General features: G+C 47.6%; 1 protein-coding gene across 3 annotated transcripts; it reads right to left on the reverse strand.

Annotated features, from left to right (window-relative positions):
• Nucleotides 1-290: 290 nt before the first annotated feature.
• On the reverse strand, nucleotides 291-27,516 carry RABGEF1 (RAB guanine nucleotide exchange factor 1). Of its 3 annotated transcripts, none has more exons than XM_078611980.1 (11): nucleotides 27,459-27,516; nucleotides 22,749-22,938; nucleotides 21,805-21,965; nucleotides 19,148-19,320; nucleotides 16,715-16,802; nucleotides 12,666-12,878; nucleotides 7,748-7,883; nucleotides 6,953-7,044; nucleotides 5,927-6,183; nucleotides 4,809-5,028; nucleotides 291-3,088 (listed from the first exon to the last, which is right to left on the reverse strand). In XM_078611980.1, exons 2-11 carry the CDS (start codon nucleotides 22,925-22,927, stop codon nucleotides 2,865-2,867), a joined length of 1,743 nt encoding a protein of 580 aa, XP_078468106.1. In that variant the 5' UTR covers nucleotides 22,928-22,938; nucleotides 27,459-27,516; the 3' UTR covers nucleotides 291-2,864. The 3 variants fall into 3 exon arrangements, with proteins under 3 accessions (XP_078468106.1, XP_078468105.1, XP_078468107.1); XM_078611979.1 differs by having other exon boundaries at nucleotides 27,343-27,484; XM_078611981.1 differs by lacking the exon at nucleotides 12,666-12,878 and having other exon boundaries at nucleotides 27,343-27,484.
• Between the last annotated feature and the right edge of the window lie 411 nt (nucleotides 27,517-27,927).

Consider the following 27,927-nt stretch of genomic DNA (forward strand, 5'->3'; position numbering starts at 1 on the left):
GTAGATACTATTGACTATTGTATGTAGTGTGTGTAGGTGTATATGCCTACAAAATATATTTTTGGTGGGGGGCAGTACATTTTTTGGGGGGGGGTCGACGATTGGTGTAAACCTGTTGAATCAGCTTTTTACCCCCACATCTGATGGGGGGGGGGGGGGATCCACTTTCTGCAACTTTTAGATTTAGGCCTTTCGCAGGGCTTTTATAATTTAGTCTACGAACAAACGGAATGCCCGGCTTTTATTACAGACGCGTCAATGACAAACAAAAAAAACACAAAATGCGAAGCTTGCCAAACAGAACTCTCTCGCGTTTTTATTTGGAACTCATAAATATACCGAACAGGATAACGCCACTTTGGCTTTAGGGGAAGAAAAAAAAAGGGGGGGGGGGGAGGGAGTTGGAGAGGACGGGGGGGGGGGGAAGTCACATCAACGCGAAACAACCCACGCAGGCTCGCAGAACTAAAGATGCGGACAGGAGAACACGCGGGGTGGGCTCACGGCACGGTCTTTACTGCGGAGGTCACCGTGGCGAACACTCACGGAGTCTCTCCCAAGAAGAAGAGGTGGCGGCGTACGGCGACCGTTTCGCCGTACGCTCGACTTTCGGCCGCTGCCGAGTATAAGCTGTGGAATCGAAACGGACCGACGAGGAATTACTTTACACTCGGGATGCTTGCGTGCTTGCGTGCTTGCGTGCGTGCGCGTGCGTGTTTGTGTACAATATTAAAAGGGCGGGCTGGGATCAGCAAGGAGTGTGTGCAGGGCAGACGCGGCATGGCTCCAGCCTCTTCCCACGTTTTTTGCGGCCCACTGCTATGCGCGCAGTGCAATGCCCGATAGTGGATTGGTGAATTTTGTCTCGACAAAGGGGGAGGGGGGGGGGGGGCGAGAGATAGGCGACACGGTGCGGTATTAAAGAGCACATTGTCAGAAGAGCTGCCAGGCATGACAGCAACAGCTTCGACTACTGGACCTGGCCGATGGTTTGCCCCCACCAAGTCGCATTAACAAAATAATTATTACCAATTCTTTATTTACCTAGGACAGCCTAACCGAGCTCCAGTGGCTTTGTCTGGAGTTGTCCTGCTTGGGATATTTGGGAAGGGGGGGGGAGGAGCTGGGAGACAAAAAAACCTCTGGATACGAGGTGAACACTCAGGGGAAGTGTCTTGCACAAGGCATCCGATCTTCATCAATTGGAAAACAGATGCAGGAAGCGAACATGGTGCCAAATACCCGCAAAACCTGTGAAAGATCACAAAACAGATGCGGAATTTCGCGCGTAAGAGTTTCTCCGGCTCAAGCGTTAACGACATTTGAAAAGTCTAATCGACGTCAAACAGTTACAAGTGGGATAATAAACACATGCCTTGCCCCCCCCCAGTTATCGTCCGAAAGAGGCCTTCTCGCGAGTCGTGCACGGCGGACTGTAAAGGTTTTTGCAAAACCCGCTCGCAAACTTGCGTTCCCGAAGGTCGGTTTCGTTTTGCGTGGGCGCGACGGACGCCCGTTCTTGAACCGGTGGACCCTAAAGTGCTATCTGTTCCATCGTGGCAAAGGAGGGCTCACGCCATGACCTAACCAGCCTCAAATTGGACCAGTCTTACCCGGTTTCAGTCGAGCAATAACGCTGATAATTGACACATACATTTTCTATTCCTCAATGTTTCACATCAGGTCAAATTAGCTCTCGATAATTTACCTACCTACATTTTACAGAAAGTGCAAAGAAGGATGTTACAGCTGTCTCTTCTGCCATTTAAACGCTCGCTTCCGAAGCACGAACGAAAAATCTACGCGGCTCATCTATCGGTCTGCTATTACGCTCATGCCAAATCGCTCATCTTCTAAGTGCTTCAAAAGCAGCACCGCACTGAAGATCACAGCAACAAGAGGGTCAGCTGACACCCGTGCAGTTCCTTTCAAATTCACACGAGTCTCGATTCAACCTAAGCCAATCAGGGACCAGGGCTTGAAATGCGTCGATTAAGGAACGGGGGCCTGAAATGCCTTCATACACACCCGGGTAAAGAAAAGGCTCGACATTGGCATAGTGGTTCTCGCACCCACAGTTCTACGTGCAGCACTGGCATGGCCGTGACTTTCAAGGGCGACGAAAACCAAAAAGCACGACCTCACACAGTCACGGCGGCGGTGCCAGCCGGCGTTTCTGAAGGCCGCCACGGAGCCTTCAAGTGGCCCAGTGACTGCAGCTGGTCACACCATCGTGCCAGTGTGGGCGGCTGCAGCCACCACGCCGGAAAGATTCCGTGCACCTCTCCGTACAATTCGACGATTTGCCACCAACTCAAGATTCGAGGCCACGATTCAGAATTTTTTTTAAACTGTTTTACCTTGTGGTGACTGGAGTGGCCTCTTAGTGGCAGCAAGGGTCATGTCAACACATTACGGCCGAGGTATACAACATTAAAAGGATCGATTCTCTCAACAATTTGTTGCACATATCACGAGGGTAGCGATTCATTTTCATCGGCGAATCAATTCATAGCAGCTTCAAAGTGGCTTCGTTATGCTCGGGGCTCCATCGTTACAGCGGTCAGTGAGTTACACACCACAGTCTCATTTTTTACAGCTTAAGCTCCCCCAGCGATAGCTCCAACAGCTTCCAGCCGACGGGGCTGGGCCCGCGGTTAGGCGCGGGGGAAAAACACGGAGGGAGTAATATTCGCGAGATGCGAGCGCGCGAGCTGCGCTCAGCCGGATAAACATTCCCGATGACCTGGCGCCTTTGAATTAAATGCGCGGGTGGGTGGGTTGGGGAGGGAAGAGCGCTCCATGCTTCGCGATGGGAAGGGTGGGGGTGGCGGCAGTGAATGCCGAAGGGCCACCCGCTGCTGCTAGCTGCTTGCCGGCTGCGGCAGTAGCGGGGGCGGCAGCTTGTCGTCGTCCTCGTTGTCAGCGTCCAGAGGTGCGAGACACGCGGCCTGCTGCTGTTGCTGCTGCTGTAGCTGCTGGGCGCTGGGCGGCCGCACCTCCAGTGGAAATTTGTCGACTACGTCCTGCACCTGCTGCATCACCTCCTCCTGCCAGGAGATGAGGTGGCGCTCCATCTCGCGTGCCCCTGCCGACGGACAAGGTTCACACGCGCGGTAAAGAGTGGACAACTTCCATCACGGTTACAAGAACCGCCTTTCAGTTCCGTCAAACAATGCACAAGTCCTCGACTACCTATTACGCAGGCTGCTGTTATTCCGGCAACGTTCATGGCAACGGCCCGGGGAAGTTGCATTTGCCGTTCGCGCAGTCCCTCAAGCTTCGTATGAAGGTAACGCAACAGTCTATTACCAAGGCCAAGCATTACTATAGCACCTGGATAAGTTATTAGGCAAGTGAGAATGTTTCATGGTCAGCCCTGGCCCCTGCCTACACGAAATGCCCACCCACGCACCAACAACCGCTATTCGCCACTAAGTGGCGGTGACGTCACCACGGCGCTTGTGCGAGGCTATGAGCACTTCAAGGCCACGTGAAGTGTCGAACGCCCGCTGGCAGGAGGTCATGGTACAGACCCAGGTGCAATGTGTTGACAGACTGAGATGATTTACCCCTAAATTACATAGAAAAAAATCTACCCCATGCACCACGCACACACACACAGAGCAAGTGATGTGTGTGTGTGTGGAGTAAAGTAGCCTACACATATATGCTGCCACCTATTGGTGACTGGGCATGAGTGTTAGGGCAGCGTAGTTTTTTTTTATTCTGACACGGCACACCTGGGGGACTGGAGTAAACGTTTCTATTCCTCGTCTTGCACGGTTTTCTGCGTATGGGACTTACAAAGTGCACCTTCTGCAGGAGGGCAATGGGTGGTGCGCTGCACGTAGATGTTAGAACCGAAAGTGGGTTTGTTAACTCATCCCTATATGTGTGTGTGTGATTATTTTTCTCTGATCTCCTTTAAGCAAAATAAGAGCCCTGAACAAGTGGTGAATCAGCCAAATGCAGGACACCCTTCCCCCCCTCCTAAATTGTGAACTTTCCTGGAAACAAAAAATTATTATTATTGCTCAGGTGTGTCTGTAAGGAGTTGACACGAACCCAGGTCTTGCCGTGGAGAGTCACCAACCACAACGGGCTAATGCATCACAGAGAGTGCCAAATTGACGTACGTCGTTACCTCTGAGCAATGTGATCCCACCGATGCCGGCGTGGCTACGTTTGCAGGCACGTAACAATTCACCTCTCCTCCCCCACGCTGAGACGAACTCTCAAGCCGGGAGGTCATGATTTGTTTTAACAACAAAAATGTACACGTTCTAACGCACTGTCGCATTTGGCTTGTTACGTCTCATGAGTGCGGTCTTGCTTTTCAAATGCATAAATGCAACATTGCATAAAATGTTAAACATCTCAAACAATAATGTAGCAGTCCATCTTATGGGCGGGGTAACTTTCGCAAATCTGCGATTGCTATTTCACCTGCACAGCGCGAGTCACCTACAACCTCCAATTCTGCGTTTTGCTGGGCGATGCCACCGCTCATGCCGATTGGGCAATGTGAATATTACGGTTCACAGCTCACACAACTCGGTTGCTTATACACGTAAGGTTATTCGATTTGCTCACGATTCGATACACCTGTCGTTAGATTAACAGTCGATTCCAAGTGATGAATCCGTTACATGCCTCCTGATAAAAAGGGCTGTGAAACTGGGCAAGATGCGCGCATCCGCTTGTCGACGAGCACCCTTCGCCCGCACTGTGCCCGCAGTGTTACAGCAGCGGGCATTGTACCGCCCCCCTCTTGCCACCACCGCCACCACCGCCACCGCCGCTACCTGCGATGACGTTCCCCTGGCGCTCGTGTAGCTCGTGCAGCGCGCTCAGGTTGTGGTTCATGAGCCGCAGAGCCGGGCTCAGCTCGGGCTCCGTGCTGCTCATGTGCATGCCCCCAGGCCGGTGCGGCGACGCCTGCCCCGACATGTAGCGGTCAAACTCCTCCGGCGTCAGACTCAGGGAGTGCGCGTCCAGCTTCTCGATGAACGCCACCGCGCAGCACTGAGGGGGGTCGCGCCGGGGCAGCGCGGGCGAGGCGCGGGAATACGGAGGAGGCATGCGGGGTCGGACACGTTCAGAGACAAGCAGAAACTGTCGTGCAGGCGGTGAGATGCAGTCAACCGCCACGCAAGGCGATGCAGACAAAATCAGGCAGACCCAGGCAAGATCCAACATGGGTAAAAGACACTGTGTGTATGTTGAACTTCTTTCACACCGTACGTAGCCAACCGTGCTAATCGGAGGTGGGGGGCGGGGAAGGACGACAAACTAAACACAAAAAAAGCAGTTGGAAAAAAATTCGTTCTTAATCTAGATAGGAATGGGAATGCTGTTGGCAGAAGGTGGATTGTCAAGCTCACGGAATGGGATGGGGCGAGAAAAATCTCGACGTGACAAGAGACACGAGTCAAACGTCGTTTGCCGCGTCACTCTCTCGTCCCCGAACCGGTTTCGTGCACCAAGCACATTTGTTCAGTAGATGGCAGCAAAGCACGTGGGGACTTTATGAGTCCTTTGCAGCGGTCACAAGACCGACTGCTGACAACTGCACCCAGGACATTGGCTCGTCATCAAAGATCGCGAAGAGGATCCGACTTATCATCAACATCGTCATTGTAAATTCACATCCATCCCGATTGTATAATCGTCACGATTCGGGGGGAAATTTTTATCGAAAAAAAATGTTTGTTTACGGTTAATCAAAATAAAAAAAGAATCTCCTACGAGAATCAACAATAACGCATTCTCACAACGCGCAATTCCACATGCGTATCGCGAGCGTCCCATATCGGTGCACCAAAACACCCTAATCATCATCGTCGTCATCGTCACCACCACCACCATCAACTCCTCCGTGGTGGATAAAACGAGCAAACCGCTGCATGTGCCGCGCGTATACCAGGTTGGTGAAGTAGTATCCCGCCTCCCCGGTCATGAGGCGGTTGGGGTGGCAGAAGCGCGTGATGTAGTCGATGTTGGATTGCAGGCGCGGGGGGTTTGCGCGCAGCACGATGTAGATGAGCGTGGGCAGGAAGTCGTCGGCCGTGGCGGGCTCGTCACGCGACACGCGGATCGCGTTGAAGATGTGCTTGCTGCAGCGCGTCACGCATGCCAGCTTGTCCTGCGGCACGCGCTTCGAGTCCATCTCGATGATGTCTGCGGGGTCACACCGTGGGGCGGGGTGGGGAAGGTGGGTAGTGGGGGTGGGGCGGGGTGGCAGGGGTGGGTGGCACGGAGGTTCAGGACACACGCACCATCGCGTACCATTGTGTACTATCGTGCCCACATGCGCACATTCACATATCAATGTGTCGCTAAACCCGCCACCACCCGACACAACCAATTAGTAAGGTTTGTCACGTAAACAGAACATGCCAATTCGTTACTAGTACAGCACACCGGTGTGTTGAAGAGCAACTCCACATTTTACAATCAGAGTTTTGCTGTGCCGCTTAACGACACATTCATATTTACACGATCTAACCCATTTTATGGACGATATTGGTCGCGAAAGTCAACGTGTGAAAATAAGCATGCCGTTCAATTACACAGGAAAGACTCGGCGAGTCACATCGGACACGTTTTTCTGACACGTCTCTCCGATGTCGCGCAACTTATTCGCAAGCTCACACCAAAACGCCTGTATGTGGGTGTCTCTGCATCCACCCATAGGCGATTCAGTCGCGTGCAATCAGGTCGCGCAACCGGCCGCTCAGCCGCGGACTTCGTCTTCAAACCACCGCCGTTATAGACGTACCCTCGCTACGTTTTTTGCCGGTTGTGCTATAATGCCAGCACGGGTGCCCAACGCTGCGGCGTCGCAAGAACACACCCGAAGGTGCGGCTCGACCCACGACAAGCCACAGGTGCAGCGGCTCGCTGGGGGGGTGGGGGGGCACGACGCGCGTTCCCCGCATGTATGTACCGGTGATGGCCTTCTCCACCATGTCGATCACCTGGGGGCTGTCCCCATTGATGGGTACGCCCAGCAGCACGGGGGTCACCCAGTGCAGCGCCCTGCATGCCCACGCAGACGGCAAAAGCGATTAAAAAAAAAATGCAATTTTTTGTTTTTCATCTCGCGTGATGATTTCGACTTGTAACGTGCCGCGGAGCATTCACCCTCTCTCGAAGAGGATGACTCTGAGGTGCGGGGAGGAACCACAGGCTCGTGGGAAAGGCAGCCACACACGGTGATCCGATAACAATTTCCACCCCCCCCCCCCACTTCCTGCTATAATTAGGCAGGAAATGTTGAACATTTCTCACGTGTATTAGAGAGCTAGGACAAACTACAGACGGCAACGTAAGTTAAAGAATCGTGCAAAAACCAGCACTACAAAGACCGCACGTATTTGACAGCAATTCAAAGTTGCACACATTCTGGCATATTTACAGTCTGCAGAGCAAAGCAATAGTCTCTACACGAAAACGGCAAAAGAGAAAAAAATCAACTGAGAAGTTGAACCGCAACGGCTGTGACATGATTCATGCCTAGACTCTTTACGAATCTCCTCTGCTTAAAGATGATTCATGGCAGATGCTCCCGCGGACTACATTACCGGCACGGTGACGCACGCCTGCTTACGGTACCTTCACATCACCAACGACGATAATCGTTGAGGACAAGCATCAGAGCCACCCCCCCCAACCTCACCGACCCTCCACCCTCCCCCCCCACCACCAGACGCCTATCAACATGCACACGAGCGACGCATACCGGATGCGCTTCTGGATGGCCAGGTCTTTCCGCTCGTCGTCCGTGTGCTCGGGACAGAAGACGTTCTTGTACAATCGCGTCATGATGAACTTCTCAATGTTGTCCATCATCTTTTCCACCTGCTCTGGGGAAGCACCTGCGGAGGCACGCGCGCACGACACGTGCCGGCCAAAGTTAAACGGTTCAGAGGGACCCTTCGCCGATTCCTCAATTCACGAGAGGCAGAGAACACAGGACCACTCACTCAACGTCCTAGCCCTGTGTAAGCATGTCCCGATCCACTCTCACAAAAACTAGTTTAGCCGTCACAATCTAAAGTGGCGAATCAAAAGAAAAATTGGTAATTTTTCGTATCGATTTCGCTGTCTCGTTTGTCCCGTTTTGTCTGTGCTGTATTTTTCGCTTCAGTAAATAACCAATTCTCACTGCACGGCCACTTATTTACGTTTCAATGCATTACTGCAGAGATGTCACTCGGCCGCTACAGCAGAGTTGCCGAAAGCCACTTTAAAGTGTTTCCTTCTCGTTCGTGAAGCTTCTTCACACTTGTTTTGGAAACACATCCGTTGTGACCGCATAAAAGAGAAAACATGGAACTTGCTTTCTGGTTTGCCGCTTGCTTCAACCGCTCGCCTCTCTAACTGCACGTGTTCAGGTTTGCATACGATGCATATCGATTTCTACGCGAGTCTGCGTCTCGTTCCCTCTCTTTGCACGAGTAACCCGTCCAGGCTGCGCACGAGAGACTTTGAGCCCTGGCTCGGAGCGCCTCTGAGATCTCGATCGAACAACGCATCCAATTTGTTAAATATGTGCATTATAAATAAATTGTGTTCATTATTATCCATGAAGATGCAGTGCTCGCTGGGCACGTGAGTAGGGAACGGAGGGCGCCACGGTGGCGAGATTTTAACTCCGTCTAGTATGCAGGTCATGGGTTCGATCCTGACCTTGCCGCCTTTGTATTTGGAGTTTGCGTGTCTCTCTCTCCCCGCGGTCGTGCGGATTTTCCTCCGGATCCTCCGATTTTTCTCTCCACATTTAGAATCAACGTCACGCGTTTGGAGCAGGGGTCAGCAACTTGCGGCTCTTTAAAGGGCTGTTTCGTGACAGTTATTTATTAAGGGCCACCGTCCAGTATTCACCACAGCGTAATGCAGCTCTTCAAAGAGAGGGGGAGTTTTGTTAACCGAATTAAAAATAAATGTCTTTTCTTGTTGTTTTGGTTGCCGACCCCTGGTTTAGAGCATTTGGCTGCTATAAATTTGTGATAGCCAGATCGCTTCTGAAAGAAGAGCTACGTAGCTCAGTGAGGCCTTACCTAGTAAAATAAAATAAACATTTGGTTTATAGATGTAAGTCATTGGTTAAACTGTCTTGCCTAAATCTAACCATCCTGCGGTAGGGGGCAGCTGCATTATGACTTTTTAACTGCCAATATGCATCACTAGAATAACATGGGTCATTTTCACAGGAATGAATGTTCAGCAAGGGACACAAGCCTAAAAAAAACACAAAATGTACCCGAAGCATCATTTGGGTTGTTACGGAAACTAAATGTTCTTACGCAGCATGCTAGTAGTACATTAAATAATGGACTCTGGATTGCCACCGAGACACGTGGTGGTGCAGCCTAACGTGGCAGCAATGAACGGTTTCATTGCTGTTGTATTGTCTCGTGGGAGCAATCGCTCCCCATTGAAAAATGGATCCTCCGACACCCAATTAGAGCACCGCAAGTTCACGTCACACCGACCAGACACTCGTCATCAGCAGGGCGCTCGGCTTGCGCACAAGCACACCCCCGATGTGCGAACAACTTTAGCCAATTCCTAGTTTACTATAGTAATAAAAAAACTACTTTTTATTTACGAGGAAAGGCCCACTGAGCTATGTAGCTCTTTTTCAGAAGCAACCTGGCTATCACAAATCATAGTCCCTATTAAGTGGCTTATCACGTGGAAATGTATAGCAGCCAAATACAGTACTCCAAACGCATGTTGATTCTAAATGTGGAGGGTAGAACAGGAAGACCCGGAGAAAAAATCCACACGGCCACGAGGAGAACATGCCAACTCGAAATATAGGCATCGTCAGGGTCGGCATCGAACCCACGACGACCTCCTGTATACCAGGCGAGGTAGTTAACATCTCGCCACCGTTGGCGCCCGTTGAACATATAAATAACGGAGAGCCGCTACTTCCAGGCAAGTGTGACGTTGGCCGATGGAGAGAGGCGTGCGGTGAGTTCGCCTTGGTTGCATGCGAGGCTACTTTCTGCAAGGTGACTTAACAGCTAGACATTGATCAGAGGAGTGCGCGCGAGCATGTGAAACTGTGTAACTGTTTTTTTACTTATTGTTCGTTAAACAATTGTCTAAATATCTCCTCTTGTGCCATTAGGACATGATAATCACAAAAAGACTGATATTTCGGAAATTAAACTTTTTTTAAATGCAATAGGCTATATAGGTTTATATAGATCATTATCCTGAAAGTTTAATAAAAAAATTACATATTTTTTTTGAAAAGCACACAGGTTAATTGAGGACACAGCATATATTGTCTAGCAATGATTATACAGCAAACCCAAAGACAATCATGCAAAGTGCAATCATCCTAGCCAGTGGATCAGTGGCAATCAAACTCTTGCAGGTGTTCAGATAATGGGCCCCCCCCCCCATCGCCGCCCACTTAACGAAGACAAACGTCAAAACTATTCATAAAAAATCCATAAACAAAACGTTCCATTAAAAATCCATAAACAAAACGTTTCATTAAAAATCCATGAACAAAACTTGGCAATTGTTCTATATCCTTTGCGGAGAGAATAGCAAACTGCACATGCGACAGCCCTCTTTAGAACCCACAGCAAATTCGGGCCTTTCACTCCGAATGTGGTGCAAGGCCGTGGCTTAAATGAGGCACTTCGGGGCACATCCCATCGCTGAACACCCGTGCTCCACCATTTACACTAAGGCAGGACCCAGCGCTGTGCGAACACACAAATCCCCGCGCACAGCGCCACGCCAATTCTCAGGGTATCACACCACGGTGGCCAGCTGCATAAAACCTTAAGTGAGGGTTTCCCTTCATTCCCCGTCAATATCAGTGCCAACTAAGACACTTTTTTTTTTACTTCAGATGTTTTACGCTACTGGCGACACGACTCTCAACAGGAAGGCTTGGTCTCAGGTCGATGGACGGTTTAAAGTGGAGAATGCGGTTGACTGACACAATCATACTTCCGTGTAATTACGGACTAAAACTAAGAGCGTGTTACTTTTGTTCGTCTAATTAGTATGGTTTTACTGATAAAGAGAACATTGCGATGATCGTGGAAGGTATCATCCGAAATTCTAGAGTTCCAGGTGATTGCCAACATCTGGGGGTTATTACTATTATAATTTTGACTGCTTCTGTTGTGCTGTTGAAGATCACGAGCTTTGTGGCGTTCTGGCAAATGCATTGTTGTTCCCACAACCCCAAAAATGTAATTACGGATGATACCTTTACGGACACCCTGCATCATCTGCATCAGACAGCCAGGGTTTAGCTCGGACAACAGGGCTGCTAATCATGCAGTCATGAGTTTTTATCCCTAGCGGGTGGGTAAAATAATGCGCCAGCTGGTGCAGCTGCAATGCCGGTTGGGAGGTGGACACTGGAGTTGATGTGGAGAGAATGGTTCCTGGACCAAGAGTGTCTGGCTTTCGCGGCCAGGTGTAGAGAAAGCCTGAAGGCAGAATTGCCCCCGACGTGTGCCATTTAATGCAATGCGAAGCTACGGGGGAGGGGAAAAACACTTAAGATGTTTCATGCAACGATTCACCGGCCTACCAGATGACGAGCACCGTTCATCATTCGGGCAAGATTTGAAATACGATGCTTTTAAATATACACAATGCTTAAAACTGTACTTCACCTAAATGTGGGAAAATTAAACAAATCACCAGTACTCATCAGGCACAGCGGCTTTAAAGAATTCCTCTGGTGGCATTACCAGTGCTGCTGTTAATATTCATCAATGCGAGCGTGTTAAGCATGTCTCATCCTAGCAGCAAAACGGATGGAAAAACAAATCAAACTCTCCTAACCGATCGCCGACTCGCAAGTCAAGGCAATTGCGAGAGCAAACAGGACAATTTTGTGCTTGCCTGTGAGAATGGAAGCTATCAGAAACGTCACCATGGTGGTGTAGCAACTGTGGGTAATGCATCATCGTGGCTGTGATGGAACTGTCAGGTACGATTAACCCGACTGCTCAGAATAAAAACCACGCCAAATAATATTTTAGGTGACAGAACACTGCCCACACTGAATGAAATCGTTTAATAAAGTTATCAATATAAAATGTAGGTAAATTGACATCTACAAGTACTCATATTCTGTATATAAAATTACACTAATAAGTTAAACATTTCTACGTGCGTAGCTCCATGTGTGCACATCCTGTGTATCTATGTTTGCGTGTGTGAACCCAAATGGTCATTCAAGTACTACACATCACCCTCAATGCCCCACGGAGTGGATTAATGAAAGCGACATGCTTTAACAGACCTTTGCATAACAATGCAGCGCGGTCGTTCTTGGTATTTAGTTGTTATTCTGTGAAGGTTTTTGGTGAATACTTGATGGATTGAAGGAAATATGCCATAGCTATGTGTGCAGATCTGGAGCCATTAATAACTCCAACATTTTTTATCTAAAATGTTAGCAGTGTTGTTTGCCAGCCAGAGCAACCCTTTAAACGCACGTAACAGTCAATCGGGAATGGGGGAGGGGAGTGGCACACACAGAGAACCAGGAAAACCCCACAGAGGCAAGGGCCGTGCACTCAAGAAGTCGGACACAATGCCAGCACAGGAAAAAATAAAAATCCAACCCAGGCGTGCACACAAGACGCCGCTGCCCTTACTCTCCCTGGCCGCCGTGTTGGATTGCCGGCGCTGCGCGTGCCACGGCTGGGCTACGGGCTCCGCCGCGCTGCGGCCCAGGGAACTGCGGCGTCGCAGCGCGCTCAACCAGGAGACGCGAGCCTCCTCCGCGGGCTCCGTAGGCCCGACGCCGTCGCCGCCGTCGCCGCCGTCGCCGCCACCGCCGCACGCCGCCCCCTCGACGCGAGCCGCCTCTACCATGCCACCCCGACAAGTTAGCGGCGACTCCCCCCATGGGCAAGGGGGAATGTGGGAACACGCGCGGGACATTGCGGGGCCACGGCGTTAGCGTCTCCTCAGATTGGTCGATTGTTCTTGTAACTTACACCCCTGGGCGAACCTACTGCCGGATGAAGTAGCTCGTTTAAAGGGCAATTTTTTTTTTATTCCACGAAAGATTAATTACACAATACATCTGTTAACCCGCAAAAACAAATATACACTGAGCTACTGCGTAGCCCGCACCTCCGATGAGCAAGGTTGGTAACGTACGGCGCGCGAAAGTTCAACATACATACATTGAAACAAATGAATAATGAATTTTTTTCTCTTGCTGTGGATTTCACACCTGATGATGATTGCTTGTGTTGCAGTCGAAACGTCGTGAGAATTTTTGTTTTATATTTTTATTATTTTACTTCTACGTGACTTTACCGAAAGAACCAAGAATAAAAATGAATAATGAGTTTGGTAGATTTTTTTTTTCCAGCTCATAACATTAGCAATTTTTCCAGCATCACCTGCTCTGGGTCAGCCTGAGTGTGTTACGAGCACCATCAAGTGGACCACAATCCCTCAGCGGATGGAGCAGAGATCTGCATCATGACAGCTGTTTCGCTAATTTCGCAAGGAGCCGGCGACTTTACGAGTCATCTGGGATAAGCGGGAAAACAGAACTGGTAACACGTGCACGATTAAACTTCCGTTCTTTGAAAATACAAATTTAAATAAGGAGGCATTTGTTTTGAACACCATTGGGAGGCTGCAGACCCAAAGGCCTAAAATGTCAAAAAGCCAGCAACAAACAGCACTATCAAAGTTGCTAAAGATAAAAGTTAATTGACATTAATGAAACATGGGGGGTGCACATTGAATTTGTATTTATTTAAATATATATAAATATTTACCGGACACCCTACAATGCTTTGGTGAATTGATGAATTTTTACCACTCGTAATTGGTATTCAAATTAAGAATAAATTATTACTTTAATATTGTGGTAAAATGGTAGTGCTTTGATTTGCTGTAAACCCATTGCATACAATATATACCTGTCAACAAACATCACATTTTAACCATAATATCAGTTTCGTGGGTTCGATCACTTAACAACAAATGTGTCGTTAAACCCGCCACCCCCCGACTAGGACAGCAAACCGGTGTGTTGGAGAGCAAATCCACAATATTTAAAATCACATTCTAAACACACGATTTGATGCATATATGTCGTGCTTAATCATCTATAGTATTTGCTTATTAATGAGTAAAAATTACACTGAATTATATAAAAAACATTAACATTGGTAAATATGTAGTACTCAAAGGATGTCGTGACAGGTCACGTGACTGTCGATGGCATGTAAATATTATATTATTTTTTAATTTCTAGCGCTACGGCTCGTCACCAACGATCGCCAGTTCCGCTTTTTTACGACGACGAGAGCTCGATGCTCGGGACTGCAGCGGAGCACTGAGCGATGCCTCGAATGGAAAATGAAAACGCAATCTCCCAAAAAAAGATCCCTGACCGTGGGAAAATAGATGGGGTCATGAGAGGCAAGGCGCGGTGCTAGTTTGCCCCTAGAATTGAATCTGCCAACCTTATCTCCAGTGTAAAGATTGCCACGATATTTTTACTTCCACACAGCAATGATTATTGAAAAGGTCTTCTCACAGCTTTGCTGACTCTTCTTTTTCATTACACAATCCCACCCAGTGCAAAGCAAGAATAAAGGGCGTTTCCATAATTGAGTACCAACAGAACGTGCTGTATAAAACACGCAAATAACACGAGTCATTGTGAGACATATACGAGAAACACCAGCATCCGACAACCAAGGGAAGTGATGTCCACGTAACGCAACCGATGGGGTTACGGCTCATAACGTATCGCGAGCCTTGCGGTTGAAATTTGCGCAACGTAGCTTCTCACGTGGAACGCTCGCATTTACGCTCCGGAGCAGCTTGCGTGCTCAAGACATTCTGTGCTGGGAAATCAACACATTTGTGCAGTAGGCAGTTTTGCCCGGACTTGCTTTCCCTCCCTGCCAATGCAAGAATGAAATCACTTCATTTGAAGACAAGCGAGAACATATTTGTACGTATTGTCACGGGGACATGGGAGGATCGTTTCTACTCTTGCGGTCAACGACTCGAGAGACCGAGCGACTAAATTAATGTCGGGGACAAAGTCCTTTTCCGCCAATTTCCACCACTGTGTTTAATCAGGCGCTGTTCATCATTTGGATTATTTGGCTGCTATAAATTCCCACGCAATTAGCCACTTCATTGAGCTATAATTTGTTGTGGCCAGGTCGCTTCTGAAAAATAAGCTAATAGCTCAGTGGGCTTCACCTGGTAAATTAAAAATAGTTTAGATGTACTTGTATTTTTTTAGTGATTTGCTTACCTTTCCGAAACTTTGCACTCCTATCGTGTTTTTGTATTGTTTGTTGTTGTAACTTTCTGACCAACCCCAACTGGACACGTGCTGAAAAAGAACTTTATAGCTTATCGGATTCCTCGAGTATAAATAAATATCCTGATTCTGAAAACAATTGTATGGGGGCTATCCCCATGAGAGCTTTTATTGAGCTCTCATGGGTCAGCTTTACTCAGTGTACTGGGAAGTACAGTATGAGTATAAATGCAACACTTAAAGATAAAAGGTTAAAGTGGTGTGCTGCCCAACTGACCATGGAACTGCACTCATCCCTTGTTTACAGATCTGAGCTGGTGGTGGAAATTCCACATTTCTTTGGTGGGACGAGTCTGTCTACAGAATTGTTGTTGATTTCGTGTCACACACAAATTGTCACCGGTCTATATTTGCACCTCCGATTAGCACGGTTGGCTACTTACTGTGCCAAAGAAGATGAACAATACATAGAGTACATATTGACCCACGAGGATTAAGGGCTGATTTGACCCTTTACCAGGGGTTGGACTGGGAGAACCTTGAGGGTGCAAGTTGTGGGCCCTACCACCCGCTCCGTGTACACTACAACGATACCATCATTCCTAAAATGTGACATTTGACTTTAACAACGTACCATGCGGCGGGTACACACTGGTACAGCAATGACAATTCATAATAAAAACGTAACCTCTATCCTTTGAATGCATTTCAGGATACCACGCAAATCACTCAAGTCATACAAGCGCTGTAGCCTTATGCTATTGTCCTGAGCATATATGAATTATTTATAGAATTGGGGGGAGGGGGGGGGTTTCACGATCCTGAATTGTGCCGTCATTCATTTTTTATTATCCGCAATATCTCGTGTTTGGCGAGATGCACTTTGCCGACGCGGCGTTGCCCGCTCACGGGCGCAGCGGGGACCGCCGTATCACGCACAAGCAGAAAGGAGCCTCTGCGGCGGTGTTTACGCGTCGGTGCATAAAGCAGGAAGCACGAGACAGAATTCCTGAGCTGCAGCGGCCACCCTCTAGACACCCCCACGAATTAAATCGGCTAATGCGAACGAGCGAGCGAGCGCACGAGTATTGAAGCCCCTGCAGCTTTGCGCCGCGTTATTGAATGCGTGTACACGCGGGCGCGCGCGGAGTGGCCAGCCCAATGCTGTCGGCATTTTTCATTAAAGTCACGTCAAAGTAATTAGGCACATCCCGTAAGTGAATTTCATGTTGTCAAAGCCCAAGTTCTTTTTGCCTAGCATACAAAATTGAAAATGACATCTCCAAGAGGTTTCATTATTTATCAATGATTGAGCCTCGTATTAAGCACCCGGGAGTCCTGAATGGTGAGTGCTGGTCAAGCCAACCCGGCAGTAATGCGGCGTGAAAGTACCTTTGAAGACAGAGTGACATTGCAGCCGCTCGGCCATGGTCTGGTAAAAGTCTTGTACGAAGTCCGACTGTGCTTCAATGCTCTTGTCCTTTAAAAATAAAAACACACAAATGAACAGAGGTGTTAAAATACAACTTCAATCCATTAGTGACAACTGCGCTTTGTTTAGTCAAGATAGGCTGCACATCAGTTCAAATGCGCGATTCCGCTTTGCTAACAAACTGCGGTTGGTAAAAGGCAGTCAACGCAGGAGTTCACACACTGAGTGCTAACAAAAAACGATCCACAGACCACAATGCACAGACCACCCCCCATGTGGCATCGGACAATGGGCGGGTATCATGTCAATATTGCATTACCGCACATATTACATTACACGCACATACAGTACTGCGTGTAACACTGCCGCCGTCTCAAAGAGCAGGCTTGGTGCAATTCTGGAAGCGTCTCATGAATACAGGGCGATTCTTACACACAATGTATGTTGAACTTATTTTGCACCGTACGTATCCAACCATGCTAATCGGAGGTACGGGGGAAAGACAACAAACAAAAAAAGCAAAAAGCAGTTCTAAAGAAATGAGTTTTCAATCTAGATTTAAAAGTGCATAGCTCCAGCGGCTTCCTAATACTGAAAGGTAGAGCATTCCAGATGGCTGCAAAAGCACATCTGAAAACGTGCGATGCGGTGACCATCTTTGTTAGATGGCTGACCAAAAGCCGCTGTGGGGATGACCAGGGTTCGCGTGATGGTTTATGCTCCTTGACGAGATTAGCGCGATATTGTGGTTCAGTTGTGGCAAGCACTGTGTGTAATGAGCGCAATTGGAAGCCAAGACGGACATCTGGCCTGTGCTTGTGAACCTCACAACTGTGGTGGTGGTGGAACAGCCCAAGAGCTTTTGTAGCAAGGCAGTTCTACCTGGTTTACGCATAATAAACCTTTACATCTCATCAATACGATCCCAAGCCGTCTAATCAGAAAGCAATGCCATCTGCCACGCATCAACCCGCCTTCATGCATCCCCTTCGTGTCGTGACGATGATACGCATCATTACGGCAGGAAAGCTGGCAGTGACACCAGAGGCTTTCAAATGTCTGTCTTAAAGAAAGCACCAGCCTGTGCCCTGTGGTTGTCCATTTGGAGTGGTTTCTTAAGGTTTTGCCCAACTACTGTATGTGTGCTGAACTTATTTCTCACCGTACATAGCCAACTGTGCTAATCGGAGATGCAGGGGAAGGAGAACAAACTAAGTGTGCGTGTGAAGCTTTGAGATGCGTGTATGACTAACTAGCAAGCAGGTATTTATGCACCCATTAATCTATGAAATATAATTCTTTACTTTCACCAAAAACTCAAATTGTTCAAGATGGCCTAATTATAATTGATGTAAATGATACAATTAAAAGAGATTCAAAAGTTAAATTTAGGATAAAATCAAAAACAAAACTGCATAAATTAGATAAAAAAAGCATACCAATGAGATGTTCAATTCATTCTTAAATCAGATGACCGGAATCATGGACATTCATCGAATCGCAATAGAGGCGAGTCATTACTGCCTACTAAATTGAGCAACAATTTAAATGTTACAACTAGGTTACAGATTAAAAGTGATTTAAAAAAATATGATTGTTACACATACAATTCAATGCATGTATGTATATTCTTGGTTCTTTCGGTAAAGTCACGTAGAAGGGAAAATAATAATTATATTTATATTATTTTATTATTTCCCTTCTACGTGACTTTACCGAAAGAACCAAGACTATGAATCCCTGCAGTCACGAAAACTATAAATAAATAAATAAAGCATGTATGTTTGTTGAACTTCTTTCGCACCGTACGTAGCCAACCGTTCTAATTGGAGGTGCCAGGGAAGGACAACAAAACTAAACACAAAAAACAGTTCTAAAGAAATGAGTTTTCAATCTAGATTGTGGCTTCCTAATATCTGAATAAAGAGCATTCCAGACGGCCGCAGAAGCACATCTGAAAGCATCCAATGCAGCGACCGCAGCCAAAAGTGGCTGCGAGGACGACCAGAGTTGGCGTGATGACTTAAGCTATTTGAGATCAGCAAGGAATTGTGGTTCATTTGTGGCCAGCACTTTGTGTGTAATGAGCGTGACCTTATAACGTATTCATTCGGCAACCGGAAGCCAATGCACCGCAGTATGCATTAGATGGACATTGACGATTCTTGCAGTACCCGTCACGACACATGCCAAAGAATAATGTAAGTATCCCGAAGAATAAGATTCTACGGCTTTGTGTTTAGTGTAGCACGGTTGGCGACATATGGTACTAAATAAGTTCAACAATACATACTAGATACACGACTACGATTAAAGCCCGGGATCGCTGCGGTATGGGCCTGCCACGAGAAGCAAGCGAGCGCGCCCCGCCGTAATCGTCACGCCGCCCGTACCCTCTTGAGCTGCATGCCCTCGATGCAGGCGCGGCAGCGCTTGTAGATGTCCTGCGCCGCCGGCTTGCGCAGCAGCTTCAGGAAGTCGGTGAACTCGCCGGCCACGCGCTGGCTCTCCAGGCTCTGCTGACGCATCACTGGGCGGCTATCCGGAGGCCTGGAATCCGGCACATCTGACCGATCGGGACACGCCCGTCCGTTACCCGCACGTTTCATCAGCATCGTGTGTGTGTTGTTCTTGTTGGTGGTGGTTGGGTTTTTTCAACATGCATCCACATGTGTTTCTCACACAGCTGCTATTATGGCTCCCAAACTGTTATATAAGCGGGTTTATAAAGACATTTTTTTCAAGACATCACCAAATTTGAATGCTGATGTAATATTTTGCATGGACGCATGATGACGTGACCGTCACAGCTCATGGTAACATTACCATATCACTTTCATAGTATATATATTTCATTTTGCATTAGTTTAATACGCTTCCAAAATGTGTCCACATTTATACAGTGGTATCCATCTCTCAATAGAGAATGCACCGCTGACTTAAATGAACATCGGAAGAATGACGATCTTGGTGACTGATGGATGGAGATGCTCCCCGATTGGATCTGGACTCTCGACTCTCTGACTAAGAGGGCCAGTGCTCTACCGAGCGAGCCACCCCAGCTGTTAAGGGCCAGGGTCACCAGGGCCATTAGCCCCTTTTGCAGTCAGGAAGGCCTCATCCAGCCAAAACTTCTACAATACCAATAGGCATGTAATGATTTTTCTAAGAATCCATTACCTGCAATTTATGAATTATAAGGGAATGTTAATCAGGATAATCACGCTTTTCATATCAGCCCTCTTGTAATGCCACTGGGTCTCAGAGCACTTTACATTACGTCTTATCTCAAACGTTTGAAAGGGAACCTCCAGTGGCAGCTGTCCGTGTAAACGGGCATTAATCTGTCCGTTGGAGACAAAGGGATTGCAATGATGAACCCAATCTGTGGGTCATTTTCGAATTTGGTAATATTTGGACCGTGGTGCCGGCACTAACCATTGCGATTGAAGCCGATGGAGCATATTATCACGGCTATGACACACGCAGTAATAATCAGGGCGACCGTTGGGTTCAAACCAGAAACCTCTGCATCTAGCGACGAACGAGGGACCGCTGGCGGTGGGTTAACGACACATTTATATTTACCTGATCTAACCCAACAAAAAAAACTTTATTGTGGATACTGGTTGCGAAAGTATGTGTGTTAAACAGGGCACGTCACTGTGCGTCTCCTCTCGTCACACCCACTGCCCACATATCTCGCTTCCATGCACGCAACGTGCAACGGCAGAACACGCACGCAATTATCTGCATTTGAATGGAGAAGTCTGGGTAACGTGGCGCTGTGAGAGCTTCCTGACACACGGACAAATTATAATGTAATGGGACAGGGAAGAAAGAAAAATGTGAACTCTGAAAATCTTCAAAGAGCTCATTCAGCTACACAAGTTGAGTTTCATAATCTGCACATGTTCTGATTGCTGCATGGCGATTGCTGCCGGGTAACAATGATATGGAGACAATGTTACGTATGGTTGTGTTTTGGCATGGTCCACGTCGGTCTTGTTTACGGTTTGCTTATTATAGTTGATATGTCTAGGTTAGATTTTTATTGTATGTTACTCCACAACTTTTAAACGTTGGAAATTGTTTTAAAATTATATTTAGATGGTATAATAAGAAAAACAGAAGATGTCAGAATTGAAATTCACTTGATTCTCGTGGACAAAACCCAACATTTCATAGATGGCTCTATCCTTAGTGAACACAGCATTCTGTAATAATGCAACATTGCCAGAGGCCAAAGCTAATTATAGGCAAAAACAAGACAGCTGGCAATACAAAAATATAGTTTGGGAAGTAGACTGACACATGGAGATCAGAAACACGGACATTGACCAAGAAATGTAACAATGCTGCAAATTGCACGAGTTACATAACGCGTGGAACGATGCATGTATGGCAGGCAGAAAGCGAAAAGTTACGTATCAGGGAGCGAACGCAAATTGGAGATATCATATTGACTGTTCAGACAAGTACCACCTTGCCTTGGGTCGGTCACACCGCTGCAAGGGATAATGGTGAATGGATGCAACTGATGATAGAACAGCGGCCTATGGAGAGAATGCACCTGAGACGATGACCACCCAGGTGGTGAAACGACGAGATCAGAGATCAGGTCATGCAGGAGTGACACAGATATTGGTGTCACGTGACCATCATATGGGATGGTGCTGTCATGGGGAAGGGATTTGAGAAGCCTTGATCCTGTAGTGGAATAATCTCTGGCTGATAATTAAAGGGTTCTTCAAAGAAAATGTTAACACTTATATGGGACTATCGTTTTTAATGGAAAAAGAACAGATGATAATACACTGTAACATGATAACAAAAGTATGTTAATAGCTTCAAAAAGTATGAGTCTACACTTGTTCGCCATCATTGTCAACATGTGCCTGGAATCTTCTCCAGGTGGTCTCCAAAGCCTGGAGGCACATTTCTTGTGGTATTGTTGCAAATTCTCAGAAGCGTTCACATTTTTTTCAAGAACCCCTGTATTAAATGACAAAAATGTAATTTCGAGTTCAATGCGACGAGAGTCAAAAACCTTTCTTTGGCGGGGTCTTGGAAGCCGAGAAGAACTTCTTGACAGTGTTGACCTTGCTCGTCTTTTCCTGGGTTTTCTTCTCCTCGAACTTGGCGAACGTGATGGGCTGGGAGCTGCCGCTGGGGTTGCCGGCGTACGCCTCATCCTCCTCTCGCTGGAGCCTGCGACACGGCACGGCGCACGGATCACGACACAGGTCCGGCCATCGCGACTGCGCGCGACCTCTCGATGAGGTTTAGCGGTGTCACTTTAATGCAATAATGTTGCACGAAGCAATGCTGGCTGCACGTCTTGATCAGTTTCGCATGGGCCGCAACATCGTTCGAACCTCGATTCAAATGCGTCACCACTGGACAAGCAACAAGCATGTCGTCATCATAGCGGTGCGAAATCCACTGAGCATCGCTTACGGCAGAGAATACTGCCCCGGCCAAAAACGAGCTTCAGAAGAGGTTTCCATGTTGAGCCTGCAGGTCCCTGGGGCAACCATGAGGCTCATTTATAGGTTTCCTGACAGTCAAGAGCCAAACTACAGGAACTGCAAACTGCACTGATAAGAGTGAACCCAGATTTGTTTTTGGAGTAGATTGTTTCAGGACACAATAAGGTTTATGAAGCAGTCTTTCCGAGACACCTTTAACTATACAGCAAGAAAAAGCGGGCAGTCTTACTATCCCAGCTTGGATCCGCCCATACAGCCCCTCAATGCTCAAGGGGACATCGAGCAGCCTCCACATCCTTTCCTTAATGGAAGGCTTTGGGTGCATTGAGGGAAGGCTGACACGCTCGTCGAGCACTCTATCCGAAAACACCCGAGGCTAAAAATGTCGCGAGGGTATGTGAAAGTAGCACGAGGCATGCATTGCGATCGGAGGCGTCTACTGTCTGACAGAACCCAGTGGGTGCGACTGCAGTGCCTGCTGTAGCTGTGGGTTCCCGCAGACCTCTCGGCGAGCTCGCGATCCTCCTGGATCTGCCTCTGGCGCGCTTTGTTGTACTCCTCGCGCCAGCACTTGGAGCAGAAGCCCTGCCACGCCGGGTTGCCATAGTAACCGCATCCCTTCTTGCACAGAAGCTCCGACTGGTCCACGTGAATGCCCTTGCGCACCGTGCGGACACTCATTTTCGACACCCCTGCATTCCCACACAACCACGCGCGCCTTCAGTCTCTCCCGCAGGCACACACCGTCACTCCTGTCCGTCGCGCCTAGGCACATGTAATGGAACGAGGGCAGGCAGAGAAGCAAAACAAAGCACCCACTCTCATCATCAGATTCCAGAACAGTTTCAAAGGCATGATCATGAAATATTTCTTTGTACTCTGGAAAAGGAGTCCATCTCGGATGGAGCACGGGGATTACGCAGTTCAGAGCGAGACCATCTTCAGTCAAGTCTGACTTCAAACCTTCATCAGGGGTGGACATGCCCAGCTAACCTCAAAACCCGCATTTAAAGCAGTGTTCTTCACAAATTTTCAGAGGGGGGCCACTTTCGCCGATAAGATATCATCAATGTCAGGGCCACCACCACCACATTTGAAACCATTGGGGTTTGACAGCACGATGGGGTGTTTTCACATTTGCGTATATTGTCAGGGGCCGTACGTCAAGAGGCCACACACTAAAGGCCACCAAGAGCTGCCAGTGGCCCACGGGCCTTGCAATGAACAACACCGAATTAAAGTCCTGGTGACATGCGTGGCTGTAACTTTCATGTATATTTTTGTTCATTCACAATTTAGAAATTTGCGTTAGACAGCCTGGGACAAGGTAAGAACTATTATCATTGTATTTATTTCATAGCTACTGCTATGAATACGGCAGTAGACATCAGTTAGGATAGTAACATCTCATATGCCTCTCAGAATATGAAATCTCCAGGGGTCAACTCAGTCCATCATCATCATCATCATCATTCCTTGAGGGTCGATAAAAGACCCACTTTTGTGGGAACTTAACAGTGGTGGCCATATAGAAAAGATGTTCCAATCAAGGTAATACTCTATAGTTTAGACTTAAAGCTTTCTTGACTGCAGGAATTCATATTCTTTGGGTCTTTTTTTCTTTCCTGCCTCAATAGCTCTCCCGCTATATGTTTTAACCTGATGATGATGATTGCTTGTGTTACGATCGAAACATCGTGATATTTTTTTATATTTTTCTATCTACGTGGCTTTACCGAAAGACCCAAAGAATACTCTATAGTTTAGTTTTAATATGGACTATCCAACACGAGTTCAGGAACAATAGAGATTCGCATCTCCCAATACTCGTTTGTAACGACCCTTGTGAATTATACAATACACTGACATGAATAGTGCTCCGTGCATCGTAAAAAAAAACCCTAACTCATACACCAGGCACTTTTTTTGCAGATATGCATTTTGTGGCCTCAACCGAATCATTTTCAGTTTTTTTTCATTTATTTGGTATAACCCTGTGAGCCATGCGGCTCTTGACTCGGGTGCAACCGCAACAAAACAAAAACATGAACAAGAAACATCTTAAAGTGACTACACGCAACAGAAAAATCCTGGAAAAACAACAACATAGGACTGTGCAGTTGCTGTGGCTATAATCGATAGATTATTGACAAGGTTCATTAACCCAGGGCAAAGCGTCTAGGTTATTATGCATTCAAATGTGACCATGTTTACACAGGTGGCTTACCCAGATATCGCTCCATTATCAGTGACTTACAGGTGAAAGGTTGTTTCAACTGAACTAACGGTAGAATATTTAATTAAGTTTTCCAAACGTGAAGACACATGCAGTCAGAAACCCCACGTGCAGTTTGTAATATTAAACACCACCAATAAGTGTGCGTTGAGTTGGCAGGCACAAAGAAAGCATCTGCTTTTGAAATGTAAGGTATTTAATACATGTTCATCACTGACAACTCTTGTGGGAGGAAAGCAGATCACGAAGAAAAGCCCCATGAATACCAGAGCATATCACTTCAAATCTAGATGCAGAACATGTAAACAACCGACTTTCCGCATTATGTTCTACTGGACATCACAACTGATTTCATGAAATCAACGTGAAGTCACGTATTGATGAACGAGCTCCTTTGGAGTTTGTAAGTGGCACTCTCAATACTTCTACGAGGCTATTATTAAAGAGACGTGTGTGGTCTCGGTGCACAATTTCCTGGTCAAAAAGAGCAACTACAGCATCTACAAACTTCCCTTGCGCTCAGTTGTGTGCTCACACATCAGCGATCAACGCTGACAATGCGTGAAAAGTACGCAGTCTGTCCAACAGCGAAATGACATCTGGAAAGCCCACGGCCTTAACGCTGGGTTGAGGGCTGAGAGTGCAGGCTCAATGAGTCTCCCATATAAAGTATTCACATTTATACAATTTCAGTTCGCGTCCAACGGGATGATGCCCATCGCTAAGCTATCTAAAACGTGTGCAGTTATCGATCTTGATTACGATGAAGACTGTGTTAATCATGAGAATGGTAAGGACAATGGTGGTGTGAGTGGTGATGACAGGAGATTTTTATTTTACTTTTATTAATTAAAAATGTTTACCTACGTGACTTGACCGAAAAAACCTAAAAATATGAATCCTTGCAGTCACTAAAGCTTCAAATCTAGAAAAAATGACAGGAGGGCTTAAATTCCCAATAAATATTCCCTCATACCTGGTCGACTACAATAGGCACTTGACAATTAGACGTAGTTACATCGTGGTGTATACTGCTGTATGTGGTGTGCCGGGTCCGGAAATGTTTTCTGGACAGACCCACAGCTGAAATAAATTATTGCATGACAGAGTGAATGATGGTAGGAAATGGTGAGGAAGATGACAGCGAGAATGAAGATGACAATAAGGGTGTTGTGTGATGTGTGGAAGATAATAGCGATGTTTATGACAGCATTGGTGAGGATAATAAGGATAATTTCGTGAATGATGGCAGGGAGGGAACTGATGGTAGATGACAATGGTGGGAATGAGGATTATTTTGGTGGCGAGGTGTTAACTACCTCACCTAGTATACAGGTGGTCCGTGGGTTCAATCCTGACCCTGACACCTGAATATTTGGAGTTTGCATGTTCTCCCCGTGGTCACGTGGATTTTTCTCCGGGTCCTCTGGTTTTCCCTCCACATTTAGATACATGCATTTCGAGTATTTGGCTGCTACAAATGTCCAAGTGAGAAGCCACTTCGTTGAGCTATCGTGTGTGGCCAGGTCGCTTCTGAAAAATAGTTATGGAGCTCAATGGGCCTTACCTGGTAAAATAAAATACTAAATTGCTTATAATATATTTAGATGCTTTATAAATCCTACTTGGATTGTATGATGTCATAGCGTGATGAATATGATGTTGGGAAACTTGGCCGAACTCTTGACTCGGTGAATCTTTTCCCGGGTAAACAATCGTAATATCATTTTTTAAAAGATCAATAATGACGGGTTGGATTTGAGTCGACCCTGGCAAGTGAAATCGGTGCCCTCAGAGGACTCCTCTAAGAGACGAATCTCAGCTAACCGACACTAAACACGAGTGTTCATCAACTACAGCAAATAATGATACCGTAGTGATGCTATCAACGTGTTCAGTCAAAAGTCAATGTACAGTACAGTGCATGTGCTCGGACACTAATATAAGCTCTGGGTGGCACTCATAGGTAGATTGGCGCTGGAAATTCCCCATTCATTGGGGGCGTCAGTAACACCCATAGGACAAACACTGTTGACTTCTCACAAAGTGGTACCCCCCCCCCATTCGATTGATTGTGGATGATGAAGACGATGGCTATGGTTGATCCCTGGCTGGGATTTAACCCTCCCCCCCCTCCTCCCCCATGACCTTTAGATGGAGTCGAGTTGCTTGAATTTAACGTCATCAACATCACTGCGAATATATCACTATCAACCACATCACCATTTACCCACTCAGTCATCGTCCATACCACCACCATGCACGGTAGCTTAATCTCATCATCATCATCACCATTCTTCTACGTCTCGTTCAAAACGAGTATCGCATTGTGAAAAGTCAATAGCATGTCTTCAACAAACGAATGTCAACATGGGAGAATTGAGTCACTGCCAATGGAAGCCAACTTCAACACTGAAAAGGCTTTTGGTTACGGTGAGGATTAAAGAGGAGCGAGGGGTAAGCGTTAGCTCGTGATTGGGTTAGTGTTAGGGGTTAGTGTTAGGGGTTAGTGTTAGGGGTTAGTGTTAGGGGTTAGTTAGTGGCAGTGTTAGTCAGAATCTGAATATGTATTTACACTGGGGGAATCCGATGATAGCTATGACGCTCCAGTGGTATGGCTCGTGGTTGTGTTAGTGGTATGGCTAGTGGTAGTGTTAGTTAGTGGTAGTGTTAGTTAGTGGTATGGTTAGTGGTAGTGTTAGTGGTATTGTTAGATAGTGGTAGTGTTAGTGGTATGGTTAGTGCTAGTGTTAGTAAATGGTATGGCTAGTGGTAGTGTTACTTAGTGCTACTTAGTGGTAGTGTTGTGTTAAAGGGATTGCGGCCCAGTGAGTTTATCCGCGCGGCGCGCGATGCTCACCGGAGACGCGAGCCCACCCCCCCTCCTCTCAGACGCGATCGCGAGAGGCGCTGGCCCACACTGGGGCTGTCTCCCTCCCTCCCCTCGAGTCGTCTCGGTCTCTCTGAGGAACTCACGAGACTCGGAGCCGCCGCTGCCGCCGAGAGGAGGCCGCGACCTCAGGCGACGCGAGCAGCAGTCGACAACTTCCGCCTCGCGCCGCTCTCATTGGCCAGGGGGGGGGGACTCGCGTCACGTGCTCCGCGATTGGCTCGGAGGTCGTCACGTGAGACGGCTCGTGATTTTGTCAACACCCCTCTCACCCCCCCCACCATCACCCCCCCGCACCACCCCCACCCCCCACCATCACCCCCCCCCCACCACCCCCCCCCACCACCCCCCCCACCACCCCCACCCCCCACCATCACCCCCCCACCACCCCCCACCATCACCGGCTCGTGATTTTGCCAACACCCCTCTCACCCCCCCCCACCATCACCCCCCCACCACCCCCACCCCCCACCATCACCCCCCCCCATCACCCCCACCCCCCACCATCACCCCCCCACCAACAACCGCCAATCGTCACTTATTGGCGGTGACGTC

This window comes from Lampetra planeri, chromosome 37 (assembly GCF_965212315.1).
Source record: "Lampetra planeri chromosome 37, kcLamPlan1.2.h2, whole genome shotgun sequence".
Taxonomy (NCBI): Eukaryota; Metazoa; Chordata; class Hyperoartia; order Petromyzontiformes; family Petromyzontidae; genus Lampetra; species Lampetra planeri.

Excerpts from the sequence above, each read along its gene's own strand:
- RABGEF1 (XM_078611980.1), bottom strand. The coding sequence starts at position 22,927 with ATGAGTGTCCGCACGGTGCGCAAGGGCATTCACGTGGACCAGTCGGAG. Across the intron at positions 7,884-12,665 it reads CAACACGGCGGCCAGGGAGA|GTGCTTCCCCAGAGCAGGTG; the intron begins GTAAGGGCAGCG and ends GTGCCTCCGCAG. Across the intron at positions 3,089-4,808 it reads CCAGGGGAACGTCATCGCAG|GGGCACGCGAGATGGAGCGC; the intron begins GTAGCGGCGGTG and ends GTCCGTCGGCAG.